Genomic DNA, 27,060 nt, shown 5'->3' on the forward strand with positions numbered 1-27,060 from the left:
CTTCAACAGTTGAAGATATTGCAACAGCAGTAGCAGTGGAACATTCAGCAACAGAAGTAGCATTATCATGCTCAATGCATTTAAGGCATGGTGGTTCAAATCCTTCCTGAGCGGAACTGATCTGTTCGGCTCGGAGTGACTCATTTTCCTTTTGAACATCTTCATGATCCGCTCTCAACTTCTCAAGATCTTGCTTCTTTTGAAGATAACCATAGGAAAGCTTTTCATGAGTAGTTGAGAGAGTCTCAAGACGATCTTCAAGTTCCTGATACTTAACATGAAGATTTTTTATGTCTTCAATTAAGGATTCGGAACGAGTCATTTCAGCACCCAACAGATCATCGCTTCTGTCTAATAGTTTTTGAATATGTTCCATAGCCTTTTGTTGTTCAGTTGCAATTTTAGCAAGTGTTTTGTAGCTGGGTTTTGAATCACAATCAGAGTCATCGTCACTGGATGTTTGATAGTGAGTAGTGCGTGTGTTTACCTTGGCACCGCGTGAAAGAAATATGCCGTAGAGGCAATAATAAAGTTATTATTTATTTCCTTATATCATGATAAATGTTTATTATTCATGCGAGAATTGTATTAACCGGAAACATAATACATGTGAATACATAGACAAACAGAGTGTCACTAGCATGCCTCTACTTGACTAGCTCGTTAATCAAAGATGGTTATGTTTCCTAACCATGGACAAAAGAGTTGTTATTTGATTAACGAGGTCACATCATTAGTTGAATGATCTGATTGACATGACCCATTCCATTAGCTTAGCACCCGATCGTTTAGTATGTTGCTATTGCTTTCTTCATGACTTATACATGTTCCTATGACTATGAGATTATGCAACTCCCGTTTGCCGGAGGAACACTTTGGGTGCTACCAAACGTCACAACGTAACTGGGTGATTATAAAGGAGCATTACAGGTGTCTCCAAAGGTACATGTTGGGTTGGCGTATTTCGAGATTAGGATTTGTCACTCCGATTGTCGGAGAGGTATCTCTGGGCCCTCTCGGTAATGCACATCACATAAGCCTTGCAAGCATTGCAACTAATGAGTTAGTTGTGAGATGATGTATTACAGAACGAGTAAAGAGACTTGCCAGTAACGAGATTGAACTAGGTATTGGATACCGATGATCGAATCTCGGGCAAGTAACATACCGATGACAAAGGGAACAACGTATGTTGTTATGCGGTCTGACCGATAAAAATCTTCGTAGAATATGTAGGAGCCAATATGGGCATCCAGGTCCCGCTATTGGTTATTGACCGGAGACGTGTCTCGGTCATGTCTACATTGTTCTCGAACCGTAGGGTCCGCACGCTTAAGGTTTCGATGACAGTTATATTATGAGTTCATGAGTTTTGATGTACCGAAGGAGTTCGGAGTCCCGGATGAGATCGGGGACATGACGAGGAGTCTCGAAATGGTCGAGACGTAAAGATCGATATATTGGACGACTATATTCGGACATCGGAAAGGTTCCGAGTGATTCGGGTATTTTTCGGAGTACCGGGTAGTTACGGGAGAAGTAATGGGCCTTGATGGGCTTTAGTGGGAAGAGGAAAAAGGCTGCTGCGCCCCCCTCCCCTCTAGTCCGAATTGGACTAGGGAAAAGGGGGCCGGCCACCTTTCCTACTCCTCCACTTCCTTCTCCCTTCCTCCCCTCTTGATGGACTCCTACTAGGACTTGGAGTCCTAGTAGGACTCCCATCCTGGCCGCACCAATGGCCTTGGCCGGCCTCCTCCTCCTCCATCCTTTATATACGGGGGCAGGGAGCACCCCATAGACACACAATTGATCATTGAGATCGTCCTTAGCCGTGTGCGGTGCCCCCTGCCACCATATTCCACCTCGGTCATATCGTTGTAGTGCTTAGGCGAAGCCCTGCGTCGGTAGAACATCAAGATCGTCACCACGCCGTCGTGCTGACGGAACTCCTCCTCGACGCTTTGCTGGATCGGAGCCCGAGGATCGTCATCGAGCTGTACGTGTGCTAAGAACTCGGAGGTGCCGGAGTAACGGTGCTTGGATCGGTCGGATCAGGAAGACGTACAATTACTTCCTCTACGTTGTGCGATCGCTTCCGCAGTCGGTCTGCGTTGGTACGTAGACACCACTCTCCCCTCTCGTTGCTATGCATCACCATGATCTTGCGTGTGCGTAGATTTTTTTTTAAATTACTACGTTCCCCAACAGTGGCATCCGAGCCTAGGTTTTATGGTTTGATGTTATATGCACGAGTAGAACACAAGCGAGTTGTGGGCGATATAAGTCATACTGCCTACCAGCATGTCATACTTTGGTTCGGCGGTATTGTTGGATGAAGCGGCCCGGACCGACATTACGCGTACGCTTACGCGAGACCGGTTTCCCCGACGTGCTTTGCACATAGGTGACTTGCGGGTGACTATTTCTCCAACTTTAGTTGAAACGAGTGTGGCTACGCCCGGTCCTTGCGAAGGTTAAAACGGAGTCTATTTGACAAACTATCGTTGTGGTTTTGATGCGTAGGTGAGATTGGTTCTTGCTTAAGCCCGTAGCAGCCACGTAAAACTTGCAACAACAAAGTAGAGGACGTCTAACTTGTTTTGGCAGGGCATGTTGTGATCTGATATGGTCAAAACGTGATGAGATATAAGTTGTTGTATGAGATGATCATGTTTTGTTGAAGTTATCGGCAACTGGCAAAAACCTTATGGTTGTCTCTTTGTTGCATAAGATGCAAGCATCCAATAATTGCTTTACTTTATCGCTATGCGATAGCAATAGTTGCAAGAGCAATTGTTGGCGAGACGACCACGTGACGACACATTGATATAGATCAAGATGATGGAGATCATGATGTCATGCCGGTGACGATGTAGATCATGACAGTACTTTGGAGATAGAGATCAAAGAAGCAAGATGATGATGGCCATATCATGTCACATATTTTGATTGCATATGATGTTTATCTTTTATACATCTTATTTTTGCTTAGTTTGACGGTAGCATTTTAAGATGATCTCTCACTAATTATCAAGAAGTGTTCTCCCTGAGTATGCACCGTTGCGAAAGTTCTTCGTGCTGAGACACCACGTGATGATCGGGTGTGATAGGCTCTACGTTCAAATACAACGGGTGCAAAACAGTTGCACACGCGGAATACTCAGGTTATACTTGACGAGCCAAGCATATACAGATATGGCCTCGGAACACGGAGACCGAAAGTTCGAGCGTGAATCATATAGTAGATATGATCAACATAACGATGTTCACCATTGAAAACTACTCCATCTCACGTGATGATCGGTTATGGTTTAGTTGATTTGGATCACGTGATCACTTAGAGGATTAGAGGGATGTCTATCTAAGTGGGAGTTCTTAAGTAATATGATTAATTGAACTTAAATTTATCATGAACTTAGTCCTGGTAGTATTTTGCAAATTATGTTGTAGATCAATAGCTCGCGTTGTTGCTTCCCTGTGTTTATTTTTGATATGTTCCTAGAGAAAATTGTGTTGAAAGATGTTAGTAGCAATGATGCGGATTGGATCCGTGATCTGAGGTTTATCCTCATTGCTGCACAGAAGAATTATGTCTTTGATGCACCGCTAGGTGACAGACCTATTGCAGGAGCAGATGCAGACGTTATAAACGTTTGGCTAGCTCAATATGATGACTACTTGATAGTTTAGTGCACCATGCTTAACGGCTTAGAATCGGGATTTCAAAGACGTTTTGAACGTCATGGACCATATGAGATGTTCCAGGAGTTGAAGTTAATATTTCAAGCAAATACCCGAGTTGAGAGATATGAAGTCTACAACAAGTTCTATAGCTAAAAGATGGAGGAGAATCGCTCAACTAGTGAGCATGTGCTCAGATTGTCTGGGTACTACAATCGCTTGAATCAAGTGGGAGTTAATCTTCCAGATAAGATAGTGATTGACAGAATTCTCTAGTCACCATCACCAAGTTAGTAGAACTTCGTGATGAACTATAATATGCAAAGGATAACGGAAACAACTCCCAAGCTCTTCGTGATACTGAACTCAACGAAGGTAGAAATCAAGAAAAACATCAAGTGTTGATGGTTGACAAGATCACTAGTTTCAAGAAAAGGGCAGACGGAAGAAAGGGGAACTTCAAGAAGAACAGCAAGCAAGTTGCTGCTCAAGTGAAGAAGCCCAAGTCTGGTCCTAAGCCTGAGACTAAGTGCTTCTACTGCAAAGGGACTGGTCACTGGAAGCGGAACTACCCCAATTGATTGGCAGATAAGAAGGATGGCAAAGTGAACATAAGTATATTTGATATACATGTTATTGATGTGTACTTTACTAGTGTTTATAGCAAACCCTCAGTATTTGATACTAGTTCAGTTGCTAAGATTAGTAACTCGAAACGGGAGTTGCAGAATAAACAGAGACTAGTTAAAGGTGAAGTGACGATGTGTGTTGGAAGTGGTTCCAAGATTGATATGATCATCATCGCACACTCCCTATAATTTCGGGATTAGTGTTGAACCTAAATAAGTGTTATTTGGTGTTTGCGTTGAGCATGAATATGATTTGCTCATGTTTATTGTAATACGGTTATTCATTTAAGTAAAAGAATAAATTGTTGTTCTGTTTACATGAATAAAACCTTATATGGTTACACACCCAATGAAAATAGTTCATTGGATCTCGATCTTAATAATACACATATTCATAATATTGAAACCAAAAGATGCGAAGTTAATAATGATAGTGCAACTTATTTGTGGCACTGCCGTTTAGGTCATATTGTTGTAAAGCACATGAAGAAACTCCATGCTGATGGGATTTTGGAATCACTTGATGCTTGCGAACCATGCCTTATGGGCAAGATGACTAAAACGCCGTTCTCCGGAACAATGAAGCAAGCAACAGATTTATTGGAAATCTTACATACTGATGTATGTGGTCCGATGAATATTAAGGCTTACAGCAGGTATCATTATTTTCTGACCTTCACAAGATGATTTGAGCAGATATGGGGATATCTATTTGATGAAACATAAGTCTGAAACACTTGAACAGTTCAAAGAATTTCAGAGTGAAGTGGAAAATCATCGTAACAAGAAAATAAAGTTTCTACGATCTGATCATGGAAAAGAGTATTTGAGTTACGAGTTTGGTCTTCAGTTAAAACAATGTGAAATAGTTTCACTACTCACGCCACCTGGAACACCACAGCATAATGGTGTGTCCGAACGTTATAACCGTACTTTATTGGATATAGTGCAATCTATGATGTATCTTACCGATCTACCACTATCGTTTTGGGGTTATGCATTAGAGACAACTGCATTCATGTTAAAAAGGGGTACCATCTATATCCGTCGAGACGACGCCTTATGAACTATGGTTTGGCAAGAAACCAAAGTTGCCGTTTCTTGAAGTTTGGGGTTGCGATGCTTATGAGAAAAAGTTTCATCCTGATAAGCTCAAACCCAAATCGGAGAAATATGTCTTCATAGGATACCCAAAGGAGACTGTTGGGTACACCTTCTATCACATATCCTAAGGCAAGACATTCGTTGCTTATAATGGATCCTTTCTAGAGAAGGAGTTTCTCTCGAAAGAAGTGAGTGGGAGGAAAGTAGAAAACTTGATAAGGTAATTGTACCTTCTACCTTATTGGAAAGTAGTTCATCACAAAAATATGTTCTTGTGACTACTACAACAATTAGTGAGGAAGCTAATGATGATGATCATGTAACTTCAGATCAAGTTACTACCGAATCTCGTAGGTAAACCAGAGTGAGATCCGCACCAGAGTGGTACGGTAATCCTGTTCTGGAGGTCATGTTACTTGACCATGACGAACCTACGAACTATGAGGAAGCGATGATGAGCCCATATTCCGATAAATGGCTTGAGGCCATGAAATCTGAGATAGGATCCATGTATGAGAACAAAGTATGGACTTTGATGGATTTGCCCAATGATCGGCAAGCAATAAAAATAAATGGATCTTCAAGAGGAAGACAGACGCTGATAGTAGTGTTATTATCTACAAAGCTAGAATTGTCGCAAAAGGTTTTCGACAAGTTCAAGGTGTTGACTACGATGAGAGATTCTCACTCGTATCTATGCTTAAGTCTGTCCGAATCATGTTAGCAATTGCCGCATTTTATGAAATCTGGCAAACGGATAAACAAAACTGAATTCCTTAATGGATTTATTAAAGAAGAGTTGTATACGATGCAACTAGAAGGTTTTGTCAATCCGAAAGGTGCTAACAAAATGTGCAAGCTCCAGCGATCCATCTGTGGACTGGTGCAAGCATCTCGGAGTTGGAATATACGCTTTGATGAGTTGATCAAAGCATATAGTTTTATACAGACTTGCGGTGAAGCCTGTATTTACAAGAAAGTGAGTGGGAGCACTACAGCATTTCTGATAAAGTATATGTGAATGACATATTGTTGATCGGAAATAATGTAGAATTATTCTGTAAAGCATAAAGGAGTGTTTGAAAGGAGTTTTTCAAAGAAAGACTTCGGTAAAGCTGCTTACATATTGAGCTCCAAGATCTATAGAGATAGATAAAGACGCTTGATAAGTTTTTTCAATGAGTACATACCTTGACAAGATTTTGAAGTAGTTCAAAATGGAGCAGTCAAAGAAAGAGTTCTTGCCTATATTACGAGGTGTGAAGTTGAGTAAGACTCAAAGCCCGACCACGGCAGAAGATAGAAAGAGAATGAAAGTCATTCCCTATGCCTTGGCCATAGGTTCTATAAAGTATGTCATGCTGTAGACCGGATCTATTGTATACCCTGCACTGATTTGGCAAGGGAGTACAATAGTGATATAGGAGTAGATCACTGGACAGCGGTCAGAATTATCCTTAGTGAAATAAGGATATGTTTCTCGATTATGGACGTGACAAAAAGGTTCGTCGTAAAGGGTTACGTCGATGCAAGTTTTTGACACTGATCCAGATGATTCTAAGTCTCAATCTGGATACATATTGAAAGTGGGAGCAATTAGCTAGAGTAGCTCCGTGTAGAGCATTGTAGACATAGAACTTGCAAAATACTTACGGATCTGAATGTGACAGACCCGTTGACTAAAATTATCTCACAAGCAAAACATGATCACACCTTAGTACTCTTTGGGTGTTAATCACATAGATATGTGAACTAGATTACTGACTCTAGTAAACCCTTTGAGTGTTGGTCACATGACGATGTGAACTATGGGTGTTAATCACATGGTGATGTGAACTATTGCTGTTAAATCACATGGCGATGTGAACTAGATTATTGACTCTAGTGCAAGTGGGAGACTGAAGGAAATATGCCCTAGAGGCAATAATAAAGTTATTATTTATTTCCTTATATCATGATAAATGTTTATTATTCATGCTAGAATTGTATTAACCGGAAACATAATACATGTGTGAATACATAGACAAACAGAGTGTCACTAGCATGCCTCTACTTGACTAGCTCGTTAATCAAAGATGGTTATGTTTCCTAACCATGGACAAAAGAGTTGTTATTTGATTAACGAGGTCACATCATTAGTTGAATGATCTGATTGACATGACCCATTTCATTAGCTTAGCACCCGATCGTTTAGTATGTTGCTATTGCTTTCTTCATGACTTATACATGTTCCTATGACTATGAGATTATGCAACTCCCGTTTGCCGGAGGAACACTTTGGGTGCTACCAAACGTCACAACGTAACTGGGTGATTATAAAGGAGCATTACAGGTGTCTCCAAAGGTACATGTTGGGTTGGCGTATTTCGAGATTAGGATTTGTCACTCCGATTGTCGGAGAGGTATCTCTGGGCCCTCTCGGTAATGCACATCACATAAGCCTTGCAAGCATTGCAACTAATGATTTAGTTGTGAGATGATGTATTACAGAACGAGTAAAGAGACTTGCCGGTAACGAGATTGAACTAGGTATTGGATACCGACGATCGAATCTCGGGCAAGTAACATACCGATGACAAAGGGAACAACGTATGTTGTTATGCGGTCTGACCGATAAAAATCTTCATAGAATATGTAGGAGCCAATATGGGCATCCAGGTCCCGCTATTGGTTATTGACCGGAGACGTGTCTCGGTCATGTCTACATTGTTCTCGAACCGTAGGGTCCGCACGCTTAAGGTTTCGATGATAGTTATATTATGAGTTCATGAGTTTTGATGTACCGAAGGAGTTCGGAGTCCCGGATGAGATCGGGGACATGACGAGGAGTCTCGAAATGGTCGAGACGTAAAGATCGATATATTGGATGACTATATTCGGACATCGGAAAGGTTCCGAGTGATTCGGGTATTTTTCGGAGTACCGAGTAGTTACGGGAGAAGTAATGGGCCTTGATGGGCTTTAGTGGGAAGAGGAAAAAGGCTGCTGCGCCCCCCTCCCCTCTAGTCCGAATTGGACTAGGGAAAAGGGGCCGGCCACCTTTCCTACTCCTCCACTTCCTTCTCCCTTCCTCCCCTCTTGATGGACTCCTACTAGGACTTGGAGTCCTAGTAGGACTCCCATCCTAGCCGCACCAATGGCCTTGGCCGGCCTCCTCCTCCTCCATCCTTTATATACGGGGGCAGGGAGCACCCCATAGACACACAATTGATCATTGAGATCGTCCCTTAGCCGTGTGCGGTGCCCCCTGCCACCATATTCCACCTCGGTCATATCGTTGTAGTGCTTAGGCGAAGCCCTGCGTCGGTAGAACATCAAGATCGTCACCACGCCGTCGTGCTGATGGAACTCCTCCTCGACGCTTTGCTGGATCGGAGCCCGAGGATCGTCATCGAGCTGTACGTGTGCTAAGAACTCGGAGGTGCCAGAGTAACGGTGGTTGGATCGGTCGGATCAGGAAGACGTACGACTACTTCCTCTACGTTGTGTGATCGCTTCCGCAGTCGGTCTGCGTTGGTACGTAGACAACACTCTCCCCTCTCGTTGCTATGCATCACCATGATCTTGCGTGTGCGTAGGAAATTTTTTAAATTACTACGTTCCCCAACACCGCGTGCCATGAAGCAGTAGGTAGGAGTAGAGTCGTCCTTGTCATTTGCATTGGTGTTGGTGATGAAGTCATTGTCTTCAGTGTTGAAGATGGACTTGGCGACGTAGGCTGTAGCCAGACTCGCAATGCCAGAATCAGACTCCTCCTCAGACTCCACCTCTGCCTGCTCAGAAGCGGACTCCTCCTCTAAATCCATTTCCTTGCCAACAAACGCACGAGCCTTGCCAGTTGAGCTCTTCTTGTGTGATGAAGACTTTGAGGAAGACTTGGAAGAAGACTTTGAATATTTCTTCTTCTTGTCGTCGGAGTCATATTCCTTGCTCTTCTTCTTCTTCTTTCTGCTCTCATTGTCCCACTGTGGACACTCAGAGATGAAGTGTCCAGTTTTCTTGCACTTGTGACATGTTTTCTTCTTGTAGTCATGAGCAGAAGCTTCATCATTCCTTGAGCTTGATCGTGAAGACTTTCTGAAGCCTTTCTTCTTGGTGAATTTCTGGAACTTCTTCACTAGCATTGCAAGTTCCCGTCCAATGTCTTCAGGATCATCAGAACAGCCATCAGATTCTTCTTCAGATGAGGACACAACTTCTGCCTTCAAGGCACGAGTTCGCCCATAGTTTGGACCGTAGATATCTCTTTTCTCAGAAAGCTGAAACTCATGTGTGTTGAGCCTCTCAAGTATGTCAGACGGATCGAGTGTCTTGAAATCTGGACATTCTTGAATCATCAGGGCTAGGATGTCAAACGAACTGTCAAGTGATCTCAGCAGCGTCTTGACGATTTCATGTTTGGTGATCTCAGTGGCGCCGATGGCTTGAAGCTCATTTGTGATGTCAGTGAGCCGGTCAAATGTGTGCTGGACATTCTCATTGTCATTTCGCTTGAAGCGGTTGAAGAGATTGCGAAGAACACTGATTCTTTGATCTCTCTGGGTTGAGATGCCTTCATTGACTTTGGAGAGCCAGTCCCAGACCAGCTTGGATGTCTTCAAGGCACTTACATGGCCGTACTGTCCCTTGGTCAGATGACCACAGATGATATTCTTGGCAGTAGAGTCCAGTTGAGTGAACTTCTTGACATCAGCAGCAGTGACACCTTCTCCAGCCTTGGGAACGCCGTTTTCGATGACATACCATAGGTCGACGTCAATGGCTTCAAGATGCATGCGCATCTTATTCTTCTAGTAGGGATATTCAGTTCCATCAAAGACGGGGCACGCAGCAGAGACTTTAATTATCCCTGCAGTCGACATAGCTAAAACTCCAGGTGGTTAAACCGAATCACACAGAATAAGGGAGCACCTTGCTCTGATGCCAATTGAAAGTGCGTTATATCGACTAGAGGGGGGGTGAATAGGCGATTTTTATGAAAGTCTTCAAAACGTGGAAGTTATGAAGACAAACAGAATAGACAAGCCTATCACTATGCAGCGGAAGTTAGATTACACAAGGCAAGCCATGGTCAAGTATTCAATATAGTGAAAGCACAGTGACAAATAGCTTCAGTGTAATAAGGATCAGGTAGGAAGAAGTTATGAAGCCAAACAAATCATAAAGTTAAGTTGTGAAGACAGAAGATAAAGCAAGCATGCAATGGCTTCACAATGTGTAACGGTAAGTAAAAGGAAGTGAAGATGAAACCAGTGACACGCTGAAGACAATGATTTGTTGGACCAGTTCCAGTTGCTGTGACAACTGTACGTCTGGTTGGAGCGGCTAGGTATTTAAACCAAAGGACACACAGTCCCGGACACCCAGTCCTGAACACGCAGCTCAAGACACCCAGTCCTCACCGTTTTCTCCTTGAGCCAAGGTCACACAGACCTCGCCCAATCACTCTGGTAAGTCTTCAAGGTAGACTCCCAAACCTTCACAGACTTCGTTCACCGGCAATCCACAATTTCTCTTGGATGCTCAGAACGCGACGCCTAACCGGCTGGAGGATGCACAGTCCTTAAGTGTAATAAGTCTTCAGATCACTTAGACAAGAAGACTTAAGTGATGCCCAATTTACTCTAGCTCTGGGTGGTTAGGGCTTTTCTCCTCGCTAGGAATTTTCTCTCAAAGGCTTCAAGGTGGGTTGCTCTCAAACGACAAAAGCCGTGCACTGAAATTTGAGCAGCCAACCGTTTATGGTTGTAGGGGTGGACTATTTATAGCCACTTGGCAACCCGACCTGATTTGTCCGAAATGACCCTGGGTCACTAAGGAACTGACACGTGTACCAACGGTCAGATTTCAAACTCACACGGCAACTTTACTTGGGCTACAAGCAAAGCTGACTTGTCCGTCTATGGACAAGATTTGCTCTCATAGTCTTCGCTCGAAGACATAGGATTTGAATTAGGCATCACTTCAGTCATCCTGACTGGTTCTCTTGGACCCCACTTAACAGTACGGTGGTTCCTATGACACAACATGAATGAAGTAAAACTACGAAGGATCTAAGTCTTCGAGTTCCATAAGCTTCATAGGGAGTCTTCACATGTCATTGTCTTCAATATGAATATCTTCATAAACCACCATTGTCTTCAATGTCTTCGTACATTTTTTAGGGGTCATCTCTGGTAGTGAAACCGAATCAATGAGGGACTTCTACCTGTGTTATCCTGCAATTCTCACAAACACATTAGTCCCTCAACTAGGTTTGTCGTCAATACTCCAAAACCAACTAGGGGTGGCACTAGATGCACTTACAGAATCTAACACCCGATCATCACGTGGTGCTTCGAAACACGAACTGTCGCAACGGTGCACAGTTAGGGGGAACACTTTCTTGAAATTTTAACGAGGGATCATCTTATTTACTACCGTCGTTCTAAGCAAATAAGATGTATAAACATGATAAACATCACATGTAATCAAATAATAGTGACATGATATGGCCAATATCATATAGCTCCTTTGATCTCCATCTTGGGGCTCCATGATCATCTTGTCACCGGCATGACACCATGATCTCTATCATCATGATCTCCATCATCGTGTCTCCATGAAGTTGCTCGCCAACTATTACTTCTACTACTACAGCTAACGATTAGCAATAAAGTAAAGTAATTACATGGCGTTGTTCAATGACAAACAGGTCATACAATAAATAAAGACAACTCCTATGGCTCCTGCCGGTTGTCATACTCATCGACATGCAAGTCGTGATTCCTATTACAAGAACATGATCAATCTCATACATCACATATATCATTCATCACATCCTTTTGGCCATATCACATCACATGGCATACCCTGCAAAAACAAGTTAGACGTCCTCTAATTGTTGTTTGCATGTTTTACGTGGCTGCTATGGGTTTCTAGCAAGAACGTTTCTTACCTACGCAAAACCACAACGTGATATGCCAATTGTTATTTACCCTTCATAAGGACCCTTTTCATCGAATCCGATCCGACTAAAGTGGGAGAGACAGACGCGCGCTAGCCACCTTATGCAACTAGTGCATGTTAGTCGGTGGAACCAGTCTCACGTAAGCGTACGTGTAAGGTTGGTCCGGGCCGCTTCATCTTACGATGCCGCCGAATCAAGATAAGACTAGTAACGGCAAGTAAATTGACAAAATCAACGCCCACAACTACTTTGTGTTCTACTCGTGCATAGAATCTACGCAATAGACCTAGCTCATGATGCCACTGTTGGGGAACGTAGCAGAAATTCAAAATTTTCCTACGTGTCACCAAGATCTATCTATGGAGAGACCAGCAACGAGGGGAAGGAGAGTGCATCTACATACCCTTGTAGATCGCTAAGCGGAAGCGTTCAAGAGAACGGGGTTGAAGGAGTCGTACTGATCGTGATCCAAATCATCGGAGATCCTAGTGCCGAACGGACGGCACCTCCGTGTTCAACACACGTACAGCCCGATGACGTCTCCCATGCCTTGATCCAGCAAGGAGAGAGGGAGAGGTTGAGGAAGACTCCATCCAGCAGCAGCACAACGACGTGGTGGCGGTGGAGGAGCGTGGCAATCCTGCAGGGCTTCGCCAAGCACCGCGGGATATGAGGAGAAAGAGAGGGAGGGCTACACCAATGAGAGAGATCAAATCGCGTGTATTGGGCAGCCCCTAGGCCAAGTATATATAGGGGAAGGGGAGGGGCTGCGCCCCCTTTAGGGTTTCCACCCCTAGGGGTGGCGGCTAGCCTAGATCCCATCTAAGGGAGGCGGCCAAGGGGGAGGGGGAGAGGGAGGCGCACCAGGATGGGCCTTAGGGCCCATCTGCCCTAGGGTTTGCCCCCTCTCCTCTTCCCTTGCGCCTTGGGACTTGTGGGAGGGCGCACCAGCCCACCTGGGGCTGGTCCCCTTCCACACTTGGCCCATGAAGCCCTCCGGGGATGGTGGCCCCACTTGGTGGACCCCCGGGACCGTCCCGGTGGTCCCGGTACGTTACCGATAAACCCCGAAACTTTTCCGGTGACCAAAACAGGACTTCCCATATATAAATCTTTACCTCCGGACCATTCCGGAACTCCTCGTGACGTCCGGGATCTCATCCAGGACTCCGAACAACATTCGGTAACCACATACAAACTTCCTTTATAACCCTAGCGTCATCGAACCTTAAGTGTGTAGACCCTATGGGTTCGGGAACCATGCAGACATGACCGAGACGTTCTCCGGTCAATAACCAACAGCGGGATCTGGATACCCATGTTGGCTCCCACATGTTCCACGATGATCTCATCGGATGAACCACGATGTCAAGGACTTAATCAATCCCGTACACAATTCCCTTTGTCCATCGGTACGATACTTGCCCGAGATTCGATCGTCGGTATCCCGATACCTTGTTCAATCTCGTTACCGGCAAGTCTCTTTACTCGTTCCGTAATACATCATCCCGTGATCAACTCCTTGATCACATTGTGCACATTATGATGATGTCCTACCGAGTGGGCCCAGAGATACCTCTCCGTCACACGGAGTGACAAATCCCAGTCTCGATTCGCGCCAACCCAACAGACACTTTTGGAGATACCCGTAGTGCACCTTTATAGTCACCCAGTTATGTTGTGACGTTTGGCACACCCAAAGCACTCCTACGGTATCCGGGAGTTGCATAATCTCATGGTCTAAGGAAATGATACTTGACATTAGAAAAGCTTTAGCAAATGAACTACACGATCTTGTGCTAGGCTTAGGATTGGGTCTTGTCCATCACATCATTCTCCTAATGATGTGATCCCGTTATCAATGACATCCAATGTCCATGGTCAGGAAACCGTAACCATCTATTGATCAACGAGCTAGTTAACTAGAGGCTTACTAGGGACATGGTGTTGTCTATGTATCCACACATGTATGTGAGTTTCCTATCAATACAATTCTAGCATGGATAATAAACGATTATCATGAACAAGGAAATATAATAATAATCAATTTATTATTGCCTCTAGGTCATATTTCCAACAAATACATGTGTGAATACATAGACAAACAGAGTGTCACTAGTATGCCTCTACTTGACTAGCTCGTTAATCAAAGATGGTTATGTTTCCTAACCATGGACAAAGAGTTGTTATTTGATTAACGGGATCACATCATTAGGTGAATGATCTGATTGACATGATCCATTCCATTAGCTTAGCACCCGATCGTTTAGTATGTTGCTATTGCTTTCTTCATGACTTATACATGTTCCTATGACGATGAGATTATGCAACTCCCGTTTGCCGGAGGAACACTTTGTGTGCTACCAAACGTCACAACGTAACTGGGTGATTATAAAGGAGCTCTACAAGTGTCTCCAAAGGTACATGTTGGGTTGGCGTATTTCGAGATTAGGATTTGTCACTCCGATTGTCGGAGAGGTATCTCTGGGCCCTCTCGGTAATGCACATCACTTAAGCCTTGCAAGCATTGCAACTAATGAGTTAGTTGTGGGATGATGTATTACGGAACGAGTAAAGAGACTTGCCGGTAACGAGATTGAACTAGGTATTGGATACCGACGATCGAATCTCGGGCAAGTAACATACTGATGACAAAGGGAACAACGTATGTTGTTATGCGGTTTGACCGATAAAAGATCTTCGTAGAATATGTAGGAGCCAATATGGGCATCCAGGTCCCGCTATTGGTTATTGACCGGAGACGTGTCTCGGTCATGTCTACATTGTTCTCGAACCCGTAGGGTCCGCACGCTTAAGGTTTCGATGACAGTTATATTATGAGTTTATGAGTTTTGATGTACCGAAGGAGTTCGGAGTCCCGGATGAGATCAGGGACATGACGAGGAGTCTCGAAATGGTCGAGACGTAAAGATCGATATATTGGACGACTATATTCGGACATCGGAAAGGTTCCGAGTGATTCAGGTATTTTTCGGAGTACCGGGTAGTTACGGGAGAAGCAATGGGCCTTGATGGGCTTTAGTGGGAAGAAGAGAAAGGGCCAAGGGGCTGCTGCGCCCCCCTCCCCTCTGGCCCGAATTGGACTAGGGAAAAGGGGGTCGGCCACCTTTCCTTCTCCTCTACTTCCTTCTCCCTTCCTCCCCTCTTGATGGACTCCTACTAGGACTTGGAGTCCTAGTAGGACTCCACATCCTGGCTGCACCAATTGCCTTGGCCGGCCTCATCCTCCTCCATCCTTTATATACTGAGGCAAGGGGCACCCTAGAGACACAAGTTGATCCAGGTGATCTTATTCTTAGCCGTGTGCGGCGCCCCCTGCCACCATAGTCCTCGATAATATTGTAGCGGTGCTTAGGCGAAGCCCTGCGACAGTAGTACATCAAGATCGTCGCCACGCCGTCGTGCTGACGGAACTCTTCCCCGACACTTTGCTGGATCGGAGTCCGGGGATCGTCATCGAGCTGAACGTGTGCTAAAACTCGGAGGTGCCGTAGTTTCGGTGCTTGATCGGTCGGGCCGTGAAGACGTACGACTACATCAACCAAACGCTTCCATTGTCGATCTACTAGGGTACGTAGATCACACTCTCCCCTCGTTGCTGTGCATCACCATGATCTTGCATGTGCGTAGGAAATTTTTTAAAATTACTGCGTTCCCCAACACTTGGCATATCAAATCAACATATGTTATAAATTTATGTCATGACAAGGATATACTTACTTTGATGATGCCTTTTTTGATCAATCCAACAGTCCCAACATCAATTACTGCAGATCGGCCTGTTTATGATTTGAGTGTCATTGGACCCATTTTTGGCCTTGTGATGCCATGCCGTGACAGGTCTCCAAATATTAAATACGTTGCCATCACAAGGAGTTTATCCACTAGATTCAATGGAAGACGGTGAGCAAGTGCCATCCCCAAACGAATTAATTCCTTTGTCATTACATGAATCTGCAACCACAAAACATGTCACACCTCTTTCGAAATATGCATGATAAATAAAAATTCATAGAATTTCTTTTTTCAAGAATTAAATTTTTGTCATGTGGTTCCTCTAGTTTTTTAGTTGTTTGTGTGTAATATAAAACAGTCCATCTCTTTTTCTATGTGAAATACTTCCTATTAGTAATAACACTGAAAAAATGCGTCTCTTCTATTAGTAACTATACTAAGAATTTGCGTTCATGTACCCAATGAAAATATATAGCGCGTGTACATACCGGGCTTCGTATAACAATCGATGTACTGGCACCATGGGTTGCAAGGTCATAAGCAATTTCCATCCCGGAGTTGCCAGATCCAACGACCAATACATTCTTGCCAGAGTAGCTCTTGCCTGACTTGTAGCTTGAGGAGTGGATGACATCACCTGGAAAGTTTTCTAGTCCAGAGATCATTGGAATATTCTCTGCACTATTCTCACCACTTGCGACAACAAGAAACTTTGTTGTGAACTTGACTGTGGTGCACTTTGACAAGTCCGTTGCCACAATGGACCAACATTTTTCATCATTGTCATATGTGGATGACTCCACGCTGGTGAGATACTTTGGTTGAATGTTGAAACGCTCAACATAATCATCCAAGTACTTCACAAACAAGTTTTTTGGTATGTATGTTGGGGCATCTACAGGGTATGACATGTGTGGCAACTCACAGAACTCCTTTGCAAGATGCAGCTTGAGGCGATCATATACACGGTTGCGCCAGAGTGACGCGCTACAGCTCTCGCGCTCGACGATGGCATAAGGAATTGAGAATTGACCAAGGCATGCTGCCGTTGCGAGGCCTGCTGGCCCAGCACCAACAATCAACACTGGAACACTCTCCATTTCAAGGGGAAGAGTTGACAAAGTTGTGGGATAAGTCCGGTGGTAGGCTGCAGTGTTTGTGTGTCTGCTCGATGAACTTTGGATGACAGGCTCGAGTATGGGGGCATATATATGTTGGTATCTTTCATGGGCCAATCTGTTTTTTGGATTGAGGGATGAAAAGGGTAAATATTTATTGAGGCCTAATCCTAGTGCGTACGAGTATTTCCATCTAAAAATAGAACCGTTGTTGGTGTGAAAACAAGTATTGATACAAAATAGGCAGGAAACACACTCTTGATCGATTGGTGTTATTGGAAACTTATCGACCATCTTTTTTATGTGTAGATTAAAGATTCTTCGTGTTTCTTTCCTTTCGCATCGTCACCAATGATAATTACTACTCTAATATTCAAGTGTTTCTTCCTCTTTCTATACGATATAGGATAATGATAAGTCTGATTTCCAAACACGCATTTATAGGCAAAGTCCTATTTCAATTTCTTAGGTTAACATAATGTGGATGACAAAGGGAAATGATATCATTTCAGAAGGATTTGGTATCAACCATGTTAACTGGTTTTGCCGGCTAGTTTTCCTCCGCTTCAGTTGTATGACGGCCAGTTTTGCCTCCGGTTCAGTTGACGACCATCGCCACGATATCTTTGGTGTCAACACAACGAGCCATTCGATGTTGTGAACAAAGAAAAAGTGGAACTTTAGTTCAAATATTTGAAACCAATTTTTTAATATAAATTCGTTTCTATACTGAACACTCTTTAATGTGAGGCCATATTTTAACATTGGCACATGTATATTGTCCTACGCCTGAACATCAAATTGAGCGCACATTGTATTTTAACTCTACACACCAGAGTGCGAATACTCATAAACTCCCACGTATTTTGTTAAAAAGATACTAAACCACTTTACTGAAAATCCAAATTGTCAATCCTGTCACAATTGTACGCGACTTCCATGCAAAACTGAACTGGAGAAGTGGAGCACGTGCGGTTCATCGGATTTTGATTTGCCTAACTGAATAATCCACTAGCTTCTGTGACTTACACTTAGCAGCGCAAACTGCAGACTGAACCTATCAAACATATGATTACACTCGATTTACGACCGTCGAGTTCAAATGATTTCAACATCTACCAGACAACCACTCTACCTCGCTGCCTCCTGCCAATGGATCTTGTAAAGACTTGTCTGGTTGGTGGGTGGATTCAAGCCTTCCTCAGATGAAGGGGCGTGTGGTTGAAACAAGTTGCTTCTTTTCTTCTCTCCAAGATGGTCACTTCCCTTGGATCATCTTTGCCTGCGGAGGAACTCCCGCATTTCTTGGTGGAACTCCGCGTTCACTATCAACCGCATCTTCTTCGCGTCCTCCCACAGCAAGTACCCGTTATCCCTTGCATGGTCACAGCATTGCTCAAACATGTCCTACACAAGTAAGCGGCACCCAGATGTAAGTATAGTGGTAATCAGACTACTAGAGTACAGGTTTTCAAATGTGTCGAAGCACTGTCCATCGGCAAGGAGCTGGCAGTGTTTGGTGGGTGAAGGGTTTATACCTTGCTCGGAATGTTTGTATATGTGTGACAGTACCATCTCGACCATGTTACGGTCATTCTCCCACGGCCTAATCTGCATCGGAGAATTGGCATTCTTCAGTTTTATGCATCTGTTGAAACAGATGATGTTCTGTCTATGAGGGATGGATTGTTGTGGTTACCTGATCTGTAACATTCCCTGGGACTATTGGTATTTTGTCGATGACACGAGGGTGGGCATTTTGCTGAAGGAATGAAATTATCTGACGAAGAAAAAGAATAAAGCATAACTGCATGTATCTATGTAACAATGAATCATGTAGAAATGTGTGATTAAGATGATTACCTGTTTAGCAGTGATGCCGTTATCAAATGCACCATACAGACTTTCTTTTGTAATATTTTCCACAATAAGGTTTGGGAGTTGATACTCTACCCTACAGGACCATATTTGTTGAAGCGCATTCAGCAAAGATTGAAACTCAGAGCACGAGCGGTATGAAGGACTCACAAAATACAGCTACCATATGCAACTGTGAACAATCTTTTCAATTGAGGAGGGTTAAGACAATAACTAGAGCCACAAGCAGAGTCGGGTTCAACATTTTTGAGGGGCTTTGCATCTTGGACGTCCATACATAGTTAGGTTAATAAGCTAACAAGCAAATAAGTAATACAATTTTGCTGCATTTTGTATTCCTAGATTTAGTGCTTGACTCCGGTAGGAAATTTGGCATTGCTTAGCTTATTCAGGGCATCTCACAAAGAAGATCGGGAGCCCTAGTTGCTGCCTAGAACAAAAGCGAACCAATGCTCTCAGGTTCATGCATCCAAATAACTGAACTAGCATAGAAAAATGCCACTCGATGCAGTTCTGCCAGATTTAGTAAAACAATCTGGAAGCGGTATAGAACCGCTAAAGTGCTGGCGCGTGCGCGCACACACACACAGGACGGAGACGGCCGGGCTGTGTGGTAAGGCCAACTCCAACGCACGACCCCAAATGGACATCCGCTTTGTTAGGATTTCGTCTGTTTGGGGGTGGCAATGGGCCGTGTCCGCCCGGATTCGTGGATGCACCGGCCGTGCGTGGGCGCACGGCCGCATCCCGTCCGCATGCATTTTTTTCGCAAACACATCCTTTATTTTTTCATCATTGATTTTTGATACATGGAAGCACATCACCAAATCTTAACTAGAATAGCAAGACCAAAGAAAACAAGAACCACAAGAAGACATTTAGGAAGATATCCAACTTCTATAACTGCTCCCGTAAGTTGGATTAGTGCCTTCTCGATGCATTCATTGTTGATCCGTGGAGGCTCAATCTTGCGTGCTTCTTTCTTCTTCGAGTCTAAAGAAGTAGACTTTGCTTCCTCGCATCTAGTCTCATGTCTAGCCGCTATTCTCTAGCAACAAGTGCACTAGTCTCATCTCTAGCCTCTATTCTAGCTACAAGTGCACGAACACCTACTAAATTACGCTCTATCAATATATCGATCTACACCTCTTCCCAATACCAAAAGTTGCATCCATTCTACAAATAAAAATTTAAGTTGGCACAACTTGTCAAATCCAAGAGCACAACCGAAACTAAGTAGCACATACCCCAACGGTTGAGCACTTGATGAACACCCATCTGGGATGTTCCGGCGTTGTAGACACGCGACGCAAGACCTTCTTTCGGCAGTCGTCGCACTTAATGAGTGGCAACGGTGCACCGACGAGGTTTTGAGCCAGCAACGAGTCCGGCCGATGGCCATTCGTGTATCTTTCGGCGAACTGCCGACGGTGTAGATCGGAGCGGCTAGAGGAGGAACCAGTACCTGCATGTGGCCTTGCGGCCTTGCCGGGGCCTTTCCGCCTGGTGCCCGGCCAGTCCATGCCACGGCACGACCTCCCGCAACCGGGAGAGCTCAAGTCCGGCCGGCTCCGCTCCAAATCCAACCGCAGGGAGCGCAAATCAGGTGGTCGTGGTTGGGTAGCTCGGGGCATCGAGGGAACGGGGGCTACGACTAGGGTTAGGGCGAGCACGCGACCAAGCTGCACAAAGGCAATGGCGGCGGTGGCGGCGAGGCACGAGAGTGGAGGTGTGCGGCTGGAGGGGGTTTGGTGGGGATAGAAAAAGAGGGGTCTGTCTCCCCAACGGGCGGGCCAGGGGAGGACATGGGCAGGCACGACGCACCGTCCATGCGTGTCCGTTCGGTCGCAAACTTGGCCCAAACTTAAGCCGGGAATGGGTCGAAAGCGGACAGAAAACGAACGACAGCCCGTTTGCGGCCGCGCGTTGGGAGGCCTGATCTGTCCATTTACCCCCAAACTAACGCGAGCGGACATGATGGGGTTGAGCGTTGGAGTTGGCCTTAAAACCCTAGAGGAGGTGGAGGATAGCGGATTGGCTGGTTTTGTTTATGTGGACTTGTGGAGGCCTCGCTTCTCATTGCTGGGCCTGCTTGCTTCCTTCTCCTTGCTTAAGGGGCTGGCCCATTATATCATAAATAATCAGGAGGCTGGCCGAAAAATGCCTCAGTTTTTTAGGAACAATGCCTCAGTTAGATGTGCTATTTTTGGCTAAAAAAGGTTAGATGTGCTATTTACCCCTAAAAAGATGTGATATATTTGACAGCTCATAGGAACTAGTAACATTCTAATTAATGTATATAAAAAGTAAATATTCTAAATTTATCTAAAAAAGTTAAACATTCTAAATAAGATGAAAAAATGGCAAAATTCTAAATATAAAACTATTTTTTTGCAAGACAAATATAAAAAGTATACTTATCTCAAATAAAATAAGAACAATGGAGTTGTACGTATTCTAAAAAAATCAGAATTAGTATATATAGTCGCTAAAATAATCTACTAGTAGCTAGTATATACTACTATGTGGCAGCAGGTAACCTCAGAGGGAAAATAGCAGCAGCTGGTCTTATGATTTTTTTTATCAGTTCCAAAACTCCGAGATAGAAGGTGAGAAGACAATGGCAGAAAACGGAATCTACCATGGCTAATTGTCGTTCTTTGTTAGTGCATTGTCATTTATTTTTGAAATTGGTTATTTGTTCCATCTTGACGGCTCAGAGTAACGTGAATTAAGCACTATACATGGCAACGAATTTTTGATGTTTGTATCACATCGTAGTTTGAACTTCAGCCTTTACCTATTATAGATATGTTAGCGTTGCATTTCTTCTTTGTTGTGAACAGTAGGGAGTTCGTGTACATATATTAAATAATAATATAAAATATATAATGTTAAGAAATATAGGAAAAGGGGAAATAAAATACAAAGGTACACTCCGCCAATCCACGAGTCTTATGATCATCTTTCAGTTACTAGTTATAGTAGCTTTCTTCCCTCAAAAAAAGTTATAGTAGCTTTCAGCCAATTCAATTTTGGCATCAACAATCTTTTCCATCCGAGTATAGTTAATGTTGGAAGTCAGTAAAGTCCAACGAGTCAGTTGATAAAAGTGTTGGACTGAATTGGAAGAAGCTCATCCCCTATATATGCTTTATTCCGTCAGTTCACCTTGTAAAAAATTACTTAGCATTTCTTATTGTACTGATTCAATTGATGTTCTATCTATTCCATTGACAATATCGGTGTTTCCCCCAAAAAGAAAAGGAATGATTGCTTGCTTGCTATGCCTTCAAATATAATGAACATCCGGTATATATGCAAGTAGCGGCCTTGTTCATCATGTAAGTGCCTAATATGTGAAATATATAATTGCGTATTTGAGCCAGGTCTACATTATCTATGTAGATAACTTGGATCTCTCTAGAAATGCCAACTAGAAAATAAAGTTGAACTTATGAGAGAAAAAGTGTACTTATTATTTTTAATTATAAAAATATGACTAATTAAGGCGGATTCCTTCAAATATTGCAAATACTTTGATGGTGCTTTTTTGTTAGTCCAACAGTCCCAACTCAATCGATAGGTCGGTCGGTTCCTAACTTGAGGGTCATTCGACACATTTTTGGTTTTGGGCCTTGTGACGCCATGCCTCGATAGATCTTAACATATGACATTCTCCGCCATCACAAAGAGGTCACCCACTATATTTAGTGAAAGACAGTGAGCAAGTGTCATCCCGACTGAATTAATTCTCTTGTCATCAAATGAATCTGCAACCAATAGACATGTCATGCCTCTTTTGAAGCATGCATGATAAAACAAAATTCCATAGAATTTCTTCTTTCAAGAGTTAATTTTTTGTCATGTAGTTCCTCTAGTTATTTCGTTGTTTGTGCATGATATAAAACATTCCATCTCTTATATGTGTGAAATACTTTCTATTAATAATAATACTGAAAAAATGCATCTCTTCTAGTGGTAACTATAAAAAAAAAATTGTGTTCATGTACCCAATGAAAATATATAGTGCATGTAGTAAATATCAGGCTTCATATAACAATCGAAGTATTGACACCATGGTCGCAAGGTCATAAGCAATTTATATCCAAGACTACACGGATGGATACCTTGGATCTCAGCCGATGGAAAACTTACTGCATACTGCAAACCCTGCTCTTCGGTCAGAACAAACTGTGTCCACAACAGTTAAGGATACCAGTATCACGTAACCACAAATACATGTTCTACATAGTAGTTTTCCGTCATATGGTGTTCTAACCTTTAGTTTTAAGTTTTTAAATATGTTCACAGATATTTTTAATGATCTATAGTAAGTCAGCTAGCACATGTAGTTGCACAGGTTGATAATTAGTGCCATTCTAAGACTGAATAGCACCACAATACCTACTGTAATGGATGTAGTGAACTATGCATGTTTTTTTTGGGTTGACGTGACTACTACCTCATACACTGATGGGGTAAACATGCCACAAGAGATTTTGGTATAGACAATGGAGTATTGAGTGCATGCCTTTTGCACATATAATTTCAAGTAAATAAAATATAATACACAGTTGTAGGTTCAAGCAAAGCTACAAATCTCTCTGCACAATAAGATTACAAAGCCCTTTATTATAGTATAATAGTACATCTCTCTCCAGGGTACGTACGAACCTTGAAATAAACATAAATCTACTTGTCTAAAAGCTAGATACAAAGGTGACATAATGGATATATTTCTCAAAGAATCAACCTTCTAGCATGCTTGCCATGGTAAACTACATCTAAAAGATGATTTAACTTGACATAGAGTCTATCAAAGATTTGATGTCATTAGCGATATTCTTGGCATCTGCTGCAATACCGGCTAATCCTCTCCTCGCTAACCCAGCACAGTAGAGCCCATTTTCACCTTTCCAATGATTCGGATATTTTTGGATGGGCAATCCGTTGCCATTTAACATGCTCTCACCATTCTGGATTAAAAAAACATAGAGCTTGTTAGCAGATTTAATAATGGCTACATCAAGAAAACAAACTCAGACATGTTCAAACACCAGCTATATTACCTTGAGCCATATATTTGCCGTGCTTTTGTATCCAGTTGCAAACACGATCGCATCAAATGAGATTCTTTTACTGCATTGAAATTTAACTATGTTGCCCTTGATCTTACTAATGCTCCCTTGAACCTATATAAGATAAAAATACATTGATAACTTGGCATATCAAATCAACATATGTTATAAAGTTATGTCATGTCAAGGATATACTTACTTTGATGATGCCTTTTTTGATCAATCCAACAGTCCCAACATCAATCACTGCGGATCGGCCTGTTTCTGCTTTGAGGGTCATTGGACCCATTTTTGGCCTTGTGATGCCATGTCGTGACAGGTCTCCAAATATTAAATACGCTGCCATCACAAGGAGTTTATCCACTAGATTCAATGGAAGATGGTGAGCAAGTGTCATGCCCAAACGAATTAATTCCTTTGTCATTACATGAATCTGCAACCACAAAACAGGTCACACCTCTTTTGAAGTATGCATGATAAATAAAATTGCATAGAATTTCTTCTTTCAAGAATTCAATTTTTGTCATGTGGTTCCTCTAGTCTTTTAGTTGTTTGTGTGCAATATAAAACAGTTCATCTCCTTTTCTATGTGAAATACTTCCTATTAGTAATAACACTTAAAATTGCATCTCTTCTATTAGTAACTATACTAAGAATTTGCGTTCATAAACCCAATGAAAATATATAGTTCATGTACATACCGGGCTTCGTATAACAACCGATGTGTTGGCACCATGGGTCGCAAGGTCATAAGCAATTTCCATCCCGGAGTTGCCGGATCCAACGACCAATACATTCTTGCCAGAGTAGCTCTTGCCTGACTTGTAGCTTGAGGAGTGGATGACATCACCTGAAAAGCTTTCTAGTCCAGGGATCATTGGAATATTCTCTGCACTATTCTCACCACTTGCCACAACAAGGAACTTTGCCGTGAACTTGACTGTGGTGCACTTTGACATGTCCTTTGCCACAATGACCCAACATTTTTCATCATTGTCATATGTGGATGACTCCACGCTGGTGAGGTACTTCGGTTGAATGTTGAAATGCTCAACATAATCATCCAAGTACTTCACAAACAAGTTTTTTGGTATGTATGTTGGTGCATCTACAGGGTATGACATGTGTGGCAACTCACAAAACTCCTTTGCAAGATGCAGCTTGAGGCGATCATACGCGCGGTTGCGCCAAAGTGACGCGCTACAGCTCTCACGCTCGACTATGACATAAGGAATTGCGAATTGGCTAAGGCATGCTGCCTTTGCGAGGCCTGCTGGCCCAGCACCAACAATCAACACTGCAACACTCTCCATTTCAAAGGGAAGAGTTGACAAAGTTGTGGGACAAGTCTGGTGGTAGGTTGCAATGTTTGTGTGTTAGCTCGATGAACTTTGGATGACATGCTCGCCTATGTGGGCGTATATATACGGGTATCTTTCATGGGCCAATCTGTTTTGGATTGAGGGATGAAAAAGGTAAATATTTGTTGAGGCCTAATCCTGGTGTGTAGGAGTATTTCCATCTAAAAATGGAGCCGTCGTTGGTGTGAAAGCGTGTACTGATACAAAATAGGCAGGAAACACACTCTTGATCGATTGCTGTTATTGGAAACTTATCGACCATCTTTTTGATGTGTAGATTAAAGATTCTTCGTGTTTCTTTCCTTTCGCATCGTCACCAATGACAATAACTGCTCTAATATTCAAGTGTTTCTTCCTCTTTCTATACAATATAGGATAAGGATAAGTCTGATTTCCAAACACACATTTATAGGCAAAGTCCTATTTCATTTTCTCAAGTTAACAAATATGGATGACAAAGTGAAACAATCATCTAAGAAGGATTTGGTACTAACCATGTTAACCGGTTTTGCCGGCTAGTTTTGCCTCCAGTTCAGTTGTACGACGGCCAGTTTTTCCTCCGGTTCAGTTGACGACCATTGCCACAATATCTTTGGTGTCAACACAACGAGCCGTTCGATGTTGTGAACAAACAAAAAGTGGAACTTCAGTTCAAATATTTGAAACCAGTTTTTTTTATATAATTTCGTTTCTATACCGAACACTCGTTTAATGTGAGGCCATATTTCAACTTTGGTACATGTATATTGTCCTACGCCTGAACATCAAATTGAGTGCACATTGTATTTTAACTCTACACACCAGAGCGTGAATACCCATAAACTCCCACATATTTTGTTAAAAAGATACTAAACCACTTTACTGAAAATCCAAATTATCAATCCTGTCTCGATGCAGTTTTGCAAACTTGTCTGGTTCCAAACTGACTGACACAGGCCAATCACAATTGTACGCGACTTCCATGCAAAACTGAACTGGAGAAGTGGAGCACGTACAGTTCATCCGATTTTGATTTGACTAACTGGATAATCCACTACCTTCTGTGACCTACACTTAGCATGACGCAAACTGCAGACTGAACCTATCAAACATATGATTACACTCGATTTACGACCATCGAGTTCAAATGATTTCAACATCTACAGACAACCACTCTGCCTCGCTGCCTCCTGCCGATGGATCTTGTAAAGACTTGTCTGGTTGGTGGGTGGATTCAGGCCTTCCTCACATGAAGGAGCGTGTGGTTCAGACAAGTTGCTTTTTTCTTCTCTCCAAGATGGTCACTTCCCTTGGATCATCTTTGCCTGCGCAGGAACTCCCGCATTTCTTGGTGGAACTCCGCGTTCACTATCAACCGCATCTTCTTCGCGTCCTCCCACAGCAAGTACCCGTTATCCCTTGCATGGTCACAGCATTGCTCAAACATGTCCTACACAAGTAAGCGGCACCCAGATGTAAGTATAGTGGTAATCAGACTACTAGAGTACAGGTTTTCAAATGTGT

General features: G+C 43.0%; 1 protein-coding gene and 1 pseudogene across 1 annotated transcript; both read right to left on the reverse strand.

The window, feature by feature from the left end:
- Nucleotides 1-17,219, reverse strand: part of LOC123191073 (probable indole-3-pyruvate monooxygenase YUCCA10) — a 41,830-nt pseudogene extending 24,611 nt beyond the window's left edge.
- A 6,695-nt stretch (nt 17,220-23,914) lies between these two features.
- LOC123191072 (probable indole-3-pyruvate monooxygenase YUCCA10) lies at nt 23,915-25,509 on the reverse strand. Its single transcript, XM_044603838.1, has 4 exons — nt 24,898-25,509; nt 24,396-24,629; nt 24,188-24,310; nt 23,915-24,094 (listed from the first exon to the last, which is right to left on the reverse strand). The coding sequence occupies exons 1-4, from the start codon at nt 25,507-25,509 to the stop codon at nt 23,915-23,917; spliced, it is 1,149 nt and encodes a 382-aa protein (XP_044459773.1).
- Between the last annotated feature and the right edge of the window lie 1,551 nt (nt 25,510-27,060).

This window comes from Triticum aestivum, chromosome 2A (genome assembly GCF_018294505.1).
Source record: "Triticum aestivum cultivar Chinese Spring chromosome 2A, IWGSC CS RefSeq v2.1, whole genome shotgun sequence".
In the NCBI taxonomy this organism is placed as follows: Eukaryota; Viridiplantae; Streptophyta; class Magnoliopsida; order Poales; family Poaceae; genus Triticum; species Triticum aestivum.

What these genes read in the sequence shown, in the direction of transcription:
- LOC123191072 (XM_044603838.1), bottom strand. Translation starts at nt 25,509, where the DNA reads ATGGAGAGTGTTGCAGTGTTGATTGTTGGTGCTGGGCCAGCAGGCCTC. An exon ending in CGGTTGTTATACGAAGCCCG is followed by an intron (nt 24,630 to 24,897) that starts GTATGTACATGA and finishes TTGTGGTTGCAG; the next exon opens with ATTCATGTAATGACAAAGGA. An exon ending in CGGCAAATATATGGCTCAAG is followed by an intron (nt 24,095 to 24,187) that starts GTAATATAGCTG and finishes TTTTTAATCCAG; the next exon opens with AATGGTGAGAGCATGTTAAA.